General features: G+C 42.0%; 1 protein-coding gene across 1 annotated transcript in view; it reads right to left on the reverse strand.

The window, feature by feature from the left end:
- Window positions 1-829: 829 nt before the first annotated feature.
- Window positions 830-15,091, reverse strand: part of LOC143158377 (protein ELYS-like) — a 46,880-nt gene continuing 32,618 nt past the window's right edge. The window contains exons 9-25 of the mRNA XM_076334240.1: window positions 12,772-12,904; window positions 12,503-12,684; window positions 11,978-12,039; window positions 10,913-11,041; window positions 8,756-8,846; window positions 8,580-8,669; window positions 8,276-8,416; window positions 7,387-7,491; window positions 6,521-6,614; window positions 5,201-5,324; window positions 5,019-5,075; window positions 3,696-3,842; window positions 2,744-2,931; window positions 2,427-2,571; window positions 2,201-2,332; window positions 1,072-1,219; window positions 830-984 (exon numbers count right to left, since the gene is read on the reverse strand). Coding sequence (XP_076190355.1) covers window positions 830-984; window positions 1,072-1,219; window positions 2,201-2,332; window positions 2,427-2,571; window positions 2,744-2,931; window positions 3,696-3,842; window positions 5,019-5,075; window positions 5,201-5,324; window positions 6,521-6,614; window positions 7,387-7,491; window positions 8,276-8,416; window positions 8,580-8,669; window positions 8,756-8,846; window positions 10,913-11,041; window positions 11,978-12,039; window positions 12,503-12,684; window positions 12,772-12,904 — 2,123 coding nt within the window. The remainder of the gene's footprint in view (window positions 985-1,071; window positions 1,220-2,200; window positions 2,333-2,426; window positions 2,572-2,743; window positions 2,932-3,695; window positions 3,843-5,018; window positions 5,076-5,200; window positions 5,325-6,520; window positions 6,615-7,386; window positions 7,492-8,275; window positions 8,417-8,579; window positions 8,670-8,755; window positions 8,847-10,912; window positions 11,042-11,977; window positions 12,040-12,502; window positions 12,685-12,771; window positions 12,905-15,091) is intronic.

Here is a 15,091-nt window from a genome sequence, read left to right on the forward strand (position 1 = left end):
ATGTTATTACAATAAGAACCACCCAGATTAATGAAGAATAACTTCAGTGAAACCAAGCAAAGCACAGTGATGATGGTACCAGAACTGACTTCAACATGAAACAATCCAACACCACATACCATCTCCATTTTTCCTGCCCTGAAAGATTATTATGACAGATGGAGCCTGAAGTCATGGACTAAATGAACTCACCGAACATTTTAGAGGGATGGCCCACAGGTGAAGGGAATGATATCTCTGTGTGTGTGTGTGTGTGTATATATATATATATATATAAAAGGGGGTGGTGATTAATGAAAATGTACTGGAAAATATGAGACTTGAGCATGACGCAGATGGTATAGAATAAGGGGTGGATATTGTCCTGGTTTCGGCAGGGATAGAGTTAATTTCCTTTCTAGTAGCTGGTATGGTGTTTTGGATTTAGGATGAGAACAAAGTTGATAACGCACCCATGTTTTAGTTGTGGCCAGAACGTTTCTGTGAAAATTTTGTAACTGGTGGCCCAACAAATGCATCGCGCAACTCTGCTAGCTTGATGGTAATCACAGTTTTGGTTTCAGCTATCTTAAATTCTGTAAACACGTTGACCGTAACGTAAACACGTGTATTTGCATGAATAACATTATCACAGCAGAAAAACTCTCTCTCCAAATACTACTTACGATGTATGGATCCTTAAATGTTATCTACTGCGTGCGCAAAAAAGCCAAACAAGGCTTTATTCAGGTGCACCTTCCCTCCAAAACACTGTCATAAGTCAAACGGATCTCTCTCTCTCTCTCTTGCCAAACATGCAGCTCAACACTAAGCTTTGTTAAAAGGCTGCTTACCTATCATATTGTGAGAGACTCGTCTTCTGCTCATGTCCTACCCGTACTTCTCCGATTGTGGACAACACGTTCTTGATGAAAGTTACTTTTGCACGCACATTTCCTGTATTAGCTCCTTGTGGTACTGTTGATAATGGCTTTGGTCTTGCGACTGTAAAGCAAGAGGGAAAGCATATCAGCCTTGTGTAACCAAAGTGATGGTTAGCTGTCCATTACATTTCTCCCCCCTAAAAATTACCTTCTCTTAAGACCGATGAAGGCAAATGGTAAGGCTTGGCTCTCTCTACAGCCAGCGTCCTTTGAACTCTAGGAAGGATCTTGCCGTATTGGTCTAATCCAGAATTTCTGGCAACTGCTCTCTCTCTCAAGCGAGGATCACGGTCATTCTGAGGAATGAAAAGCGTAAAGCAAAGCGTTAACTCCTTTCAAGAAGTTCACTGCACAGAACTGTCTGTGCCGTTTCTAATTAGTGACTAAATTTCCTCTACAGACACAGGAAAAACCATCCACTGCACAGAGCAGCAGCAAGTTCTACCCATCAGCACACGCCAATTTCACCCGGTATTTTTAGCGAAGCGGAAGGAAGACTAGAATAACAACAGAACCTACACCTTGGAGGTAAAACAATTCTGGCACCCTGCAGAACCTCATTCTGATGTGCTTGTTGCCACCTGCAATTTCCAAATGGCTTACAAAATAGCAGGCCTTCCCTTGTTTTTCCTGAAACACCAGTGTCCGAGATGACTGAATATACAGGGCAACTGCAAATTACGTTGGACAAAAGGATGCCAATTTTAATACGAGTAAGCAGCAGCTACCTACACACGCCTTCTGGCTGCATGAAAGCTTTCAAATGCAGGCTCTAAAACTTCCCAAACCACCTGATAAGTTTCATTCACTGGAAAACTGTGGTCCCGGAAAAGAGCAAATGCATCACAGATTCATAACAGAAGTCCACATAAGACAAAATTTAGGCTGGCTATTTTGAGAAACGGAAGTTGGAGAAGAATTTCTGCCATGAAAGTGGGAAAATGAAAGCTGTGGAATACATCCGCATGTGAATAACTGAATGATAAGCTTGGCTGAGGGAAAAGATATCTATTTATTGCTCAGATGCAAACAAAGTATTTTAAGTGGAGTCAACAATGGCCTGTAACATTTGATTTACAACTTCACAGAGTACCTTTGGAGTAGTGAAATAGTTTGTTCAACTTTTAGGTTCAGCTGTGACTTAAGGTGTAGGAACTTATTCCTAGTATTTCAAAGAGTGGAACAAAAAAGAAAGCAGGGGTTTTATTGAGTACTATCAAAAGCGGTTGGTAACACCTAACAGAAACTTGCACACTTGGCAGAACTTCTATGCTTACTGTAAGATTAACCTTCATCGACCGATTCAGCTGTACGGCTGGGATATAGCTGGCACGCTGCAGGTGGTGGACTAAAAGAAATTCATGATTCTGAACACCCGCATTGGTCTGTAAAAACTTCTCCAAACACTCCTATGAGAAATAACACATTTCAAAAATCTATTATGATTCTGCCTCTTCTCTTTTCAAAGGGACGATTAAGATTTTTCTTCTCGTCCACACTTACTTGTTCAGTGTCTGTGAAAGGCAGCTTCAGTAAGTCTTCCATTAGTCCCATCTCCTGACAGATTTCATACATGTGCTTTAGCAGCTCTTCTATATTTGACCTAGTGGTATGTCGCTGCAACAGACCCCAAGCCTCCACCACGCACCTGCAATTAGTTTTTTTGAGATGTGAAGGAATAGTAATAGTATAACCAAAAAGATGCCCCAAAAGTATTGCATTCAAAGTTGAAAGGGAATTTAGGGAATCGTGATTTATATTATTTGTTCTCCACCTTTCACAACATTTGAATGCCAAAATGGTGGCATATCTTCCTTTACCTATTGGACAGCAACACAGTGAGGAAAAGCCGCACTTCACTACTGCTTGACGTGGATGGCTTCATCACCTGTATGTATCTGAGGGCTCGCCTATGCTCTCCTTGGCACATGAGGGACTGAAGAATTCTCCGATGTTGCCATGACACAGTTTTGACTGTAGCTGGATGAAAGAGCAGGGCCAGTGAACTCTGTGGGAGGTAGAGATCGGGTTTATTAAGCTACATACATACATACATACACGCAGGCAACAAAAATATTCAAAAGCTTCTTAAGTAAGGGTGAATGTGTGTTAAATACGCTTAGATGACTAACTAATGAAACGCTTGATACAGGACATGTAAATAACAACGCTTAAGTATTTGCAGGAAAAAAAATTCAGTTAGCCATACCGAACAAAGCGAGTGCTTTAAAAGGAGTAATTCACACTTTCCTAGGTTAACCAAGTCGCTGTATACAAACACCACTTTTTATAAACACATTACTAAATCATAAGCTACTCTCCCAGACAAACAGATAACATCAACATCGTGACAGGCAAAGAGCAACCTTCAGCATCCAAAAGAACGTGAATTGGGCTGAACAGTCACTTTTGCGGTCTTCTGTCTCAAATCCTGCTGCTATGATCATAGTTTTAATATTTAAAGTACCTAAACCACTGTTTTTGAGAAAGCGCTCGACTGGTCTGCTGAAAACAACCTAAACGGATGGCTTTGAAAGTTCAAATATCAAGCATTCTTAAAGTTGATGTCTTCTTTTTTAATCAAATTCCTGTCAAAGTAATTAAACCAACATTTCAAATCTTAATTTATTGCTGAAGATGTCGTAGCAGTATTACAAAGAAGCTCCTAGTGTTTTATCACCTGTTATTAGCCAAGCACCAAATTTTAAAATCCTTTTCTAGATTATAGCTTTGTACTGCAATGTATGTCTAACTAAGCGGTAACTTACGTACTTCATAATCATTGTGATCGAGAAGCCAAAAACCTTGAATAAGCCTAACAAGACCCCAAGGGATAGCAAAGGCAGTTGGGAAGGAGCCGACTGAAGTTTCCGTTTTCTTCGGAAAGGAATGCATGATATCCAGCAGCAAGTAAATTGTCTGATATCAAGTACCGAATTAAGACTAATAGATTTCTAAGACCAAAAATTTATCACACCGCATTTAGAAAAACATAATGAAGCAAGACTATAAAAGCGGTAGGAAGCAGAAGAGACTAATGCGTTAGTTTTACCATTTTAAGCTATTATAACCTGAAGATAGTCAGGTCCTAACCACAGAACTGCACTCCGAATAAATAACCCAAAAGAAAGACTCTTTGGTTTCTGTAAGGCATTCAGAAAGGTTAACTTTAGGTATGTAAATACTTCAGTTATAAACTCGGGCTCCCTCTTTAGTCAGTGGAGCTACCTGTCGGACATTCAAAGCATTTGAACATCCAATGCGTAGTTATTAAAGCAAAGAAATGCTACAGTTGGTTTTTTCCAGAGGATATAAAACGATGTAAATTATGGCGTCCTTACAATACAACTTCGCTCTGAATGACTAAAACTGGATTTAAAGCAGTATGTGGATCACCCATCGGTAGTGTCATTTTCTCTTTCCGACATCCGTTCTCAGGGACACGTTCTAAGAAGGCAGCTCTGGGGTACAACAGCTAGCAAACCCCTTGCCCTCTAGGCTCCCCTCTCAGGTTAGGCAACAAACAGCAAAAGCAGTTCTGTCCGTTTCGGCAGCTTAAAAATTAAGTTTCTGCCCAGTGACTTTTCTCTTCTCTCTGCTTATTATTCTGTGTGCCTGCACTTTTAAGAGAACAAAAGCAAGCACTGCTGGAAAACGGATGATTTTGGCAAAAATCAGGTCCTGGTAAACCACCGTTAGAAACCCTTTTGCTCTGAAGCAGCACGTTTTAGCGCATCATGCTAGTAAGTAGCCATTTGCTACGGGTACGGGTGCTTTAAAAAATTAAAACCTGTGTTTAAGCTTTGAGAAAAACTACAGAGGCTTTTTATCTTTAACGTTTTGTAGTAAACCTGCTTTCTCACATCAGAAGAGACTTTGCAACAAAACATTAAAAAAAAACCAACGTAAAAAATCCGCAGTCCAAAGAAATAAAACAATGCTTCTGCCTACGACTTAATTCTAAACTAACTGTTTTCGCTTGCATTGTGTTTGAAGCATAAATTCAAAAGTGTCATTAAACACGTAGGCGACAAACATTTAAGAACATTTATGTGCATATACTGAAGGTGTAGTAAAAACAACTGGAAAGGATACAATTGCATGTTTGTAGCTTTCTTCAATGTTTTCTAGCAAATAGAGATCCAGCAGTGCCTGAAATAAAAAATTAGGTGGTCTTTAAAAACCCCTGTCTTGCATAAATCACTGGCTCTTGGGTGGGGTTGGGGGGGGGCGTTGTTGTTGTTGTTGTTGTTGTTTTCAGTGAACACCACACTCACATGTAAAGTAGCAGGTGGATATTTCCCAGTTCCTCCTTCATCTCTCCGCCACAACTTCCCAACTTGGTCTCCTAACTGGGAAACCATTCCATCAATCATCAAGCAGTCAGAATCCCATTTTCCTCTGGAACAAAAGGTAGCAAGGGTTTGGACAGAGTAAAACACTAATTCCAGCCTCTCCGTGTAACAAATTTCCTCCAGTCAAAACAAAAAATGAGCCAGTCAAAGAAAGGAACAAACATACAAAGGCGTGATTACGACTCGAAATGCACATGGAAAAAATTTCTGAGTCAGATGGAAGACAGAGGTCCCTTCCAACCCAAACTATTCTATGATTCCATGATTCAACGACCGTTAGGAGACATTCAGCTATTAAAGGAGTTCAAAATAGAACTACAATTACGGATGGCTGAACTTTTAAGAATTACGCTCTTCAAAAGCCCTTCACAGTCTTCTGCCGACTGCGACGCTACCCTTTACTTTCCCGCCGATAAAAAGCAGAAAAAGCACGCTAGAGGCTGTATGCTTCTAAGGAACACATGAGCCTGTAGGTAAGTTACTTGCGACGTAAGCTAAGTCAGAGGAACTTTCAAGTCAATACCTAATCCACTGCAGCTTCCACCTTAACTCACCTGGCAGCATCTTGTTCACAGTGCCATAGCCTAAGCTTGTTTAGGTCTTTATTTAGCTCTCAGTACAACTGCCAAAGAAAAATCTATTATCATCTAATCCAAGGCATATCACCTATATGCCAGCAAGCTAGTCCAGGAAAGAGAGTTTACAGTAGGAAGCGACTTCTAGCCAATAGCCAGTAGAGTGCTAGGTGTGCCAACGACGTGTAACTCTGACTATCTTATTAAATCACACAAAGGTACTTGTGAGTAGGGGATTTAGGCCAATACAATTTTTACCATCCATTACTAGTCAAGAAGAGAGAGGATTTTTTTCCACAACACGCTTTCTTCTGTGCCCAGAACAACTGTTCTGTGAACGCCGTGCTTTGCTGAGCTGGAGATGACTGAGCCTCTCCTAATCACACGATCTTCTTCAGGAGTAACAAATTATACAGATTAGCCAATGAGTTAAGTACGCCACAAAAAACTGATGATACCAGCAGATGGTACTAAGCAGAGGTGTGTGTAAACATTTTAACACAGGAGAGTAAGCTCTGCGTTCAACAGAACACACGCATCACCGCAGTCAAGAGTATTGCCGGCAAAGGCATTAAGCGTGGCAAATACAACCGTCGATACAAAAGCCATTCACTTCCACTTCCGAATTGGCAGTGGAAGCGTTCTAGAGTTTTCCAGTAAGTCCTACCTCGATAAACGCTCAAGTTTCTGCCGATGACCAGTATAGTAGCTCTGAATCAGAGGATAATTGTAGAAAGGTCTAGACAAACGCGTCTCGTCATCTACAGGCAATAAAGTAAAAGCAAGTTAAAGAAGCAATATCACATTTTTAATCTAAAATTTTTGACTAAAAAGACAGACGATCGTACAAGCTAAGCATCAAGAAGCCTCCAACTCTGAAAGCAGCCAGTCCTGTTTCTGCCTTTGCTAAAGGAGACGTAGGACACGAGACTCAATTCCTTCCTGTCTCAAGTGCCATTTCAAGTTTACAGTTGACGCCGCATTCAGAACATGTGGTGTAAGCTGGAGTTCACTATAAGAAAAAACAGTTCTCCGAGGGAATGGTTTTTTCAACGTGTCACGTGAGCATTTGTAAGACAGTTAAGGCTGGCGACAGAATTTATAATCCATCCAAGGAAAGAAGTATTTCCGAGGTGTAGATTTCCCTCAAGCAATAAAGACAAAGTTCAAAACATGCAGGTAATGCTTTTACTGTAAAAACAAGCACTCCAGTATTGGTTGTTCCACAGTTATTTGTTTCAAATCCCAAGTATTTCAAGCTGTGGACATAAGCAACTCCTTGAATAGCAACAGAGGCTTGTTGCTATTTCCAAAACACATCCCGGAAAGAAACCGCTTGCATTACGCTACACTAGGTACCTGAAAAACCTGTAAAATCTCCGTTTCACCAACGGAACGTCAGCACACGCTGTTGCTGGACCGACACGACGTGTTACGGACAAAACATTTACCAAAGCATGGCTAAGCATGTGTTCGTAGGAATCACTTCCTGGAGAGTCTCCTCGTTACAAACGTGTTACAGTTTATGCTTACCTAAACCCTCTGGAAGGAGGCTGGATCGACAGAACCAGGTGACCACTTGTGCATACAAAGAAATGAGGCTAGTTACCACCTGCTTGTTTGTCAAGTCTGCAAAACCTGAAAAAAGGCATAGAAGATGATTCTTGTGATGCAATTCCTCCCATTTTTACAAAACTCCCTTCATCATACTGAACAGAAAGTATAAAAATAACACGGTAGAAATCTTTGCCTTTGCAGTTTTCACTCTCTGTCACTTCCTCCTTTGAAGAAAAACCCCACACAATCGCCACCAAAACAAAAAGCAACCCCTACAAAGAAGCACATTCACTAAAGGTTAGAGTAACAAAAATAAAGCCTGAACTAATAAATGCACTCACGAACAAGACCTCTGGTTTTCACGTAGCAGAGATTTGTACTACAGCAAAGGGATACGCCTCTTTTTTCTCAACATGCCAAGGACAGTTTATAATATAAAAAGCTACAGAAACCCAAGTAACTTACAAGTTACTCATTTCTGCTTCCTTCATACGTTTCAGTCATTTGCAATACCAGACTTGCATGCAATTACAAATTGCTAGCTAAGAATTAAAGAGAATACTTTTCGGCATTAGCACATTCAGTTGCTGTAATGTCGACCCAGTTGCTTACATCGCTTCTTGCTGAATGTAGCCTCCCCTAGCCACTTGCATGAACTCCACAACAAACTGTTTCCCTGAACTCAGGGCATGTTAAGTGGTCCTCCCAGCTTCTCAGATTTAAGCCCCTTCTCCCAGCTAAATTTGGCTTTGGCTGTCTTCCAACCATCAAAAACAACAAAAGCTCATGCTTCCACAACTGCAACCCAAGCATAATTCCAAACCTTAATAAAACGTGCCAAAGGCTTAGTAATACTCTTACACACCTTTTTCAGTAAGCTCCTGTGCTTCCGTTAGAAAACAGTTTAAGACTGTGCTAAGGTTGCTCAGGAGCAACTGGCAGTGCTGAAGAGACTGTAATGTCTGTGGGTCAATGAAGTTGCAAGAGCCATCAAACAGCGGAACACCTTTTTAAAGAACAAATATTAAAGCGTTAGCCGGCAGAGCAATTTCAGAGTTTCAAAGTACACTTAAAGAACCGCGTGCAATATCCTATACCAGCAGATTACTGAACAAGCTCAGTTAGAAAGAATGGTTTTATGTTTGCAGAATGACTACACTAGGACTCACATGTTTGGTCCAGTTCGTCTTTTGTATAGATCACTTTGTTCCACGTCCACTCAAGAACAAACCGTAAATTAGCAGCAGAACTTGGCTGCTCTTTAAAAAAAGAGAACAAAAAAGAACTGAATCAACAATTTCAAACCAAAAAATACGTAACATCAAAACAACATAAGAAGCGTTACCTTCAGATGTCCAATGCTTAATGCATCCAGTCAGAAGTTCTAAAGAACCTGCCTGGACAGCAGCTGACAATACCGCTTCTAACTGCTCCCCCTAAACGTAACAGACAAACTAAAATGAGCATCTCACATGCTGTCAATACCTGAACCATCAACAGGACGTGTTTGCTTCTAACCGTATACTCATTCAGACGTCACAAAGGCAGTGAGTACACATGCAACTAATTCCACATTCTTTTTCTTAATTCTAGCCACGGGCTGGACTGCTGCTTGGTCTGAGGAACACATTAAACTTTTCCTCTGCCAGTTCAACTTACTGAAGGCTGATTCTAACCTTTATTTGCATGCCTCTGCATTGTAGTCTCAGTTTACTGAGTTCCAACTAACTGTTGTCGGTAACATCCTCTGCTAGACCCACTACGCGTTTTGTGCGTGAAGCTTGCCATCAGGAATGCATGAAGGGGACAGACCAAATACACTCTTTGCGTGGAAACAGTGAAGCTAAGGGCAAGCAGCTTTCTAGACTATGAAGGCGTCAAGCAGTTCTGACGCCCAAAACGTTAAGTTACAGTTTTCTAAAATGACAGGAAAGAAGTGAGACATTTAAAGTCTAATAGGTTTACATTTTAGGCCGTTCCAACACTGTATTACAGCGTAGCGGTAATCCTTTAGAAGGATAATGCACAGGTGTGCACAGACATGCGATGTTAAGTAGCAGCTTATTTCAGCTGGTGTTCTGATACTTCTTTCAGGTGAAACGATCCTTCATAAAATTTTACTTGCTTGCTTGTTTGCTTGTTTGGTTTTTTTAAACACATTCAAAAGTATCTTTCCCTTCTAGGTAAAATCATTCCAGTCAAAGCCATTTCTACACATTGGAATACACATGTGATAGTTCCACCTTTGTCTGAAAAGTGGTTGCAGACAAGGAAACACACCAAATGCTACTTACGGTGGCAAACAAAACTCCAAAGCAAGCTTCTTGACCCGAACCCTGAAATTTGTCTTACTGACATGCAAACGAAATCCCTGCTCAAATGCCTAACAAGTCTCTGAACGAGATAGTCCCAGTTCAGCAAAGGTTATTAGAAAAACTTCTTGATTTCCCAAGTTATTTCCAAACTGGAGTTGACGCCAGAACATCTAATCTGAATGCAAGAGTCTACATCAGGCTTGCAAAATAAACAGTCTATGGGCTAGGCCAACTTGCCAAGAAATTTACTTTAGCTACCGCACTGTGCAGAAGCGTTACTTGCCCTAACACGCTTCCACAAATCCGGTGAAGAATCCAGTAGACAGGAAGATGAGGGCAGTGGGAAGACTGCTCTCCCCTCCCCACTAACCGCTCCACTGTGGGATGACTAGCTAGCTGATCCCTTAGCTTAGATCCTGCCTGGGTGAAGACGCTCCATCTCTCACAAAACTCTTTGCATGAGAGAGAGAGGTTGGTGCACTGCAAATGGGAAACCTACGAAAGAGGCGGGTGAAGTCACTATGGTGGGATAAAGCAGGTAGAAGGTAGTGGGTGTCATGAGATAAAGGCGATTAAGGTGTTGCAGCAACAAGAGGGCACTCTAAGAGGAGTAAATTGGGCTACTGTAGCACAAGGCAAAGGCTACAGAGGTGAAGATCTGCTTTGAGAGGATGCAGAAGCGCCTACTGATGAAGGGAAAATGAGCGGAAGCGGTGATGAAAGTCTCAGGTAGAGCTGACCACAGTAATTGTTTACCACAGCCCACTTCCTTGGAAGCAAATGGTCACGTATCGTGCAGCAAGCTGATGTCTGCAATAGCTCGCATCCGAGCGAGACACCCCCTTCGTCAGCTACTGCACTGAACCTCGTGCTTTGAGAAGCTGACGGGGATGAAGGTTGTTCTGAGGGAAGGGTGCTTTCTGCTGCGCATGACCAGCACTGACTGCACGCGTCCTTGTGCGTATCTGGGGCACAGAATGAAGAGAGGGGTCTCTAAAGACTGTTCCCAGTCAACCTCAGTAGTTTGGATCGAAGACTACTACTACTTCTGCTAACTAAAGTCAAGCCCTGCATTTCAGTGCAGCTTGCAAATAACAGGAAAATCAGATCATCATGTCCTGTAGCCTCTACAGCCCCGTCAGACAAGAGGGATGTATTTCCCCCTTGATTCCCTGATACGCACTCACCTGGCTCAAACTGGATGGCTGGGCATCAACTAGCCTTGGAGACAGCAAGCCAGCTACAAGACACCTATTGTAGCTGTCATGAATGGCTTCGCTTATCGAAGGACCAGATTTCTTTAAAAAATTCAAGGTCTGAAACACCAATCAAAAACTACAGGTTAAGACAGCATTATTAGGCAGTCGCTAAGGTTCTGGATAACCACTAAGAGAACTAATACAAACGTTCACTTAAACTGTCAGAAAGCTTGCATCAATAATGTGCTTTAGGTTGGCAATCTGAGCAAGCGTTACTAGGGAGAGTCTTAAAGACGGCAGCCAAACTAACAGTTACAGTTTCTAAACCAAATCCTGTAAAACACAATAGCAGCCCTTGCAATGCTTAAGTATTTTCGAGCTGCTCTGTCACGACACAGGCCTTTCTCTTTCCCTGAACACTGACGCAAAATACATTCTCTACAAGCTAGAACTAACACACAACTTCAAATCACACTTCGGAAGACCCTTTCTGTGCTTCTTTGTGCAGAAGCTGGTTTATGTTGGAAATATTTGGCGAGCTGAAACTTACTTCAAAATTATTTGTTACAATCCGTGCAGTGGCTCGGAAGTTACAATTTGGCCAAGTTTGGGAGAAAAAACAAATTCATTTCTTCTTAAACAGTTAAGCAATTTCTCATTTTCTCCACTCTGTCCTCCTCTTTCAAGTTAATCAGGGGTCAAAACCCTAAAACTCGGGACTATGCAGGCAGTTCGACTGATGGGTAATAAAGCAGTAACAGCTTTCCCCGACTTCCACAACATTTTTGTTCTTGCCCTACAGCAACGTTCTACTCCTTTCTAGACATTCAATCCCTGATCGTGCTTCAACAGGAGACAATGGTAGTTTTACAGTCCCGAGAGTGGACCTGAAACATGACCGTTTGCATAAAACTGGCAGGATACGATTGCAATTATGCGTGCGGATGGGCAGGATGAGCGTAAAACGGTCTCTGACACCGAAAGCAGTGCCATGGAAAACTTAGAAGAGGTACATCTCTTGACAGTCTCAATAAAGACACAGTAAAAGATCACCTCCTTCTGGAAGCCGGTGCAAGTCATGCGAACGACTCCGGAGTTCAGCAAGCACGTACCATCTGCAGAAACAACGAACGTTTGACAGCACTCCGTACTCTCACAGTTATGTTATGACCAGTTCACATTTTCGAAATAGCAATATCGGGAAAGATATAACTGAGTACCTGTTTTCTTCATCACATCACTTACAAACTTGTTAAAAAAAATTACTGCGTGTAGGAATTTTCTCTCTAGCGCTGCCGAGGTGCTGTGCTTTCAGCTTCAGTTCAAAGTCGTTTCATTTTATAACCATCGCCACTTCACAGGCTACGTTACAAAAGCACCCAAACCCAAAACGCAGCAGACCGTCAGATATGTTTCACAACACTAAATGCTTTCTTAGTACAACGTCATTAGAGTTGGGTTTGTGGGGTGTTTTGGCTTGGTTTGGGTTTTGAGTGACAAACAACGAACAAGAGAACCAATAAATGGCATTTGACCTCCGTTTAAGCTTATCGCTATTAAAAGCGGTGAAATACCTACCAAAATTATAGGTGCTTGGATGAAAAAACTGCTCAGGTGGTGGATAAGAAGGAGGAACTCCCCGGCTTAGACTCCGCTCACGTACCAGAATATCCAAAATGAGGTTTGGAGAAGTCACGCTTACCACAGTATCCAGCGACCACAATGCGAAATAGGGGCAATCGTGAAGGAATTCTTCTGGCCTTAAAGAAAACAAGCGCATAAGCTGAACGCCCACTTTCAAACGAATTGTTTGTAGGGATATTGAAAACAACTTAACAAAAATCTACCTTAGCGAATCTGGCATTTGAGCATGGTACCAGCGATTAATGTCAAATACACCCAAATAAGTAGATGGTCTTCCCTGACCATGTGTATTCACTTGCCAACTGAAGATTGATACGCTGGTCTCAGGAGACACTACTGTAAAAGACAAGACGTGGTTTCTTATTTGTAGAAAAGACGATACACCTGATAGTTTTAAACACCGCTTTCTGTTTGGGCTTGATTCTGTTCCATCACTCATGAAACACAGCACTTACTAAGAATAATAAAAAAAAAAAAGTACAGAATAGCAAACAGCTCCGTGATAGCTTTCAGTCATACTGCCCCTTTTTCTTGATCCAATTGTATCAGTTCCAAGCCAAACCAAACACACAGTTACCAGCTAATTAAGTTTTCCATCCATCAAGAGCGGATCAAGACGTTTAGCTAGATGAATAGTTTAGCAAAAAAACTATGCTAGGGACACGTACATTGCTACTTTTAGAAAGCATACCAGTCATTATCGTATACACTTGTATCACTCAGCTGGCATTATTAATTTCCAGATTTGACGCAATTACAAGTCTTAAGAATAGCTCCTTTCCAGCACATTCAGAGGGAAAGAACACAATTAGCACACAAAATACGTAATAAAAACCCCAAAACCAACAAAGAGGAAATTGGAATGAAGTCTTTAACTTAAGACGTTCACAATGGTATACTCCGGTTCTCTCAACGAGTGGCATGGTCTGTCTTCTCTGGGGAGAGTGCCTTCTCCAGGTGGAAGCAAAGAATGTGGTATACCATTTGCCCTAACAGAGTAAGGAAGAAGGAGACAGCTTGTTTGGCAAAATGTTTCTCTGTTCTCTGTTGAATTCATCATTACCGTTTAGGGATCCTCACACACTTTACTATGTTTCATTGTGAGCTCCTGTGCCATTTCACTTTTGTTAGCCGCTGAATCTGCCTTTGAAGATATCCATTATTTTCACAATTCAGAAGACAGCTTCATTGCCAGCCTCAACCCACATCCAACAGAAGCTCACGTATGCCTAGAACTTAACTTGAACAGAACCTGAAGAAAAGCTAATTAGAAACCATCCGAAAAATCACAGGTATTTCTCCATGCCTCATACTTGGTAAAAAGGAGACAGAAAGGCATTTTTGTTGTTGTTGTTGTTGTTGTTTTGGGTTTGGGGTTTTTTTTCTTTGGGGGTGGGGGGTGTTGCTTGTTTGTTTTTAACAAGTTTTTAGAAGGCACTCTCCTCAGAAACATGACACAAGTGGAGAAAATCCAAAGGCGTTTTTATTAGATTTTGACACACGGTTGATAGAGGATGGCATCACAGAAGAGGTGGAAGTTGCCACTTCAGGACTAAATCAAAGACAATAAACAGAAATAGCCTAGAATGATCATGCAAGTGTCTTCCTTCCAACATCAGACATACGTTAAGGCCAGAGAGGGAAGGTGAATAACGCAGTCAAAACAAAAGGCTATGAAAGTTCTCGCTGCAGCAGGCTCAAAGATATGGTCAGAGCATAACTGAATTTGTAAACCCAGAGATGTATGTTGACTTATTGCAAGGTAAGGAAAGACGTCGTAAGAGTTTTAACTGTGTATATGGACAAGGAAAGCTGCTGCTTTAAGAACTCGTGTACTCCTAATAGGTGCAGGAACCTATTAGGTTTAGAGAGGACAAACTGGACAGGCAGATCATAGAACTATACAACGATTCAGGTTGGAAAAGACCCTTAAGATCATCAAGCCCAACCGTAAACCTAACGCTGCCAAGTCCACCACTAAACCATGTCCCTAAGCGCCACGTCTCCACGTCTTTTAAATACCTCCAGGGGTGGTGACTCCACCACTTCCCTGGGCAGCCTGTTCCAATGTTTAACCACTCTTTCAGTGAAGAATTTTTTCCTCATGTCCAATCTAAACCTCCCCTGGCGCAACTTCAGGCCATTTCCTCTCGTCCTATCGCTTGTTACCTGGGAGAAGGGACTGACACCCACCTCGCCACAACCTCCTTTCGGGTAGTTGTAGAGAGCGACAAGGTCTCCCCTCAGCCTCCTTTTCTCCAGGCTAAACAACCCCAGGTCCCTCAGCCACTCCTCATAAGACTTGTTCTCCAGACCCTTCACCAGCTTCATTGCTCTTCTTTGGACACGCTCCAGCACCTCGACGTCCTCCTTGTAGTGAGGGGCCCAAAACTGAACACAGTATTCGAGGTGCGGCCTCACCAGTGCCGAGTACAGGGGCACGATCACTTCCCTACTCCTGCTGGCCCCACTGTTTCTGATACAAGCATACTGATGCCATTGGCCTTCTTGGCCACCCGGGCA

Source organism: Aptenodytes patagonicus, chromosome 3, assembly GCF_965638725.1.
Source record: "Aptenodytes patagonicus chromosome 3, bAptPat1.pri.cur, whole genome shotgun sequence".
Taxonomy (NCBI): Eukaryota; Metazoa; Chordata; class Aves; order Sphenisciformes; family Spheniscidae; genus Aptenodytes; species Aptenodytes patagonicus.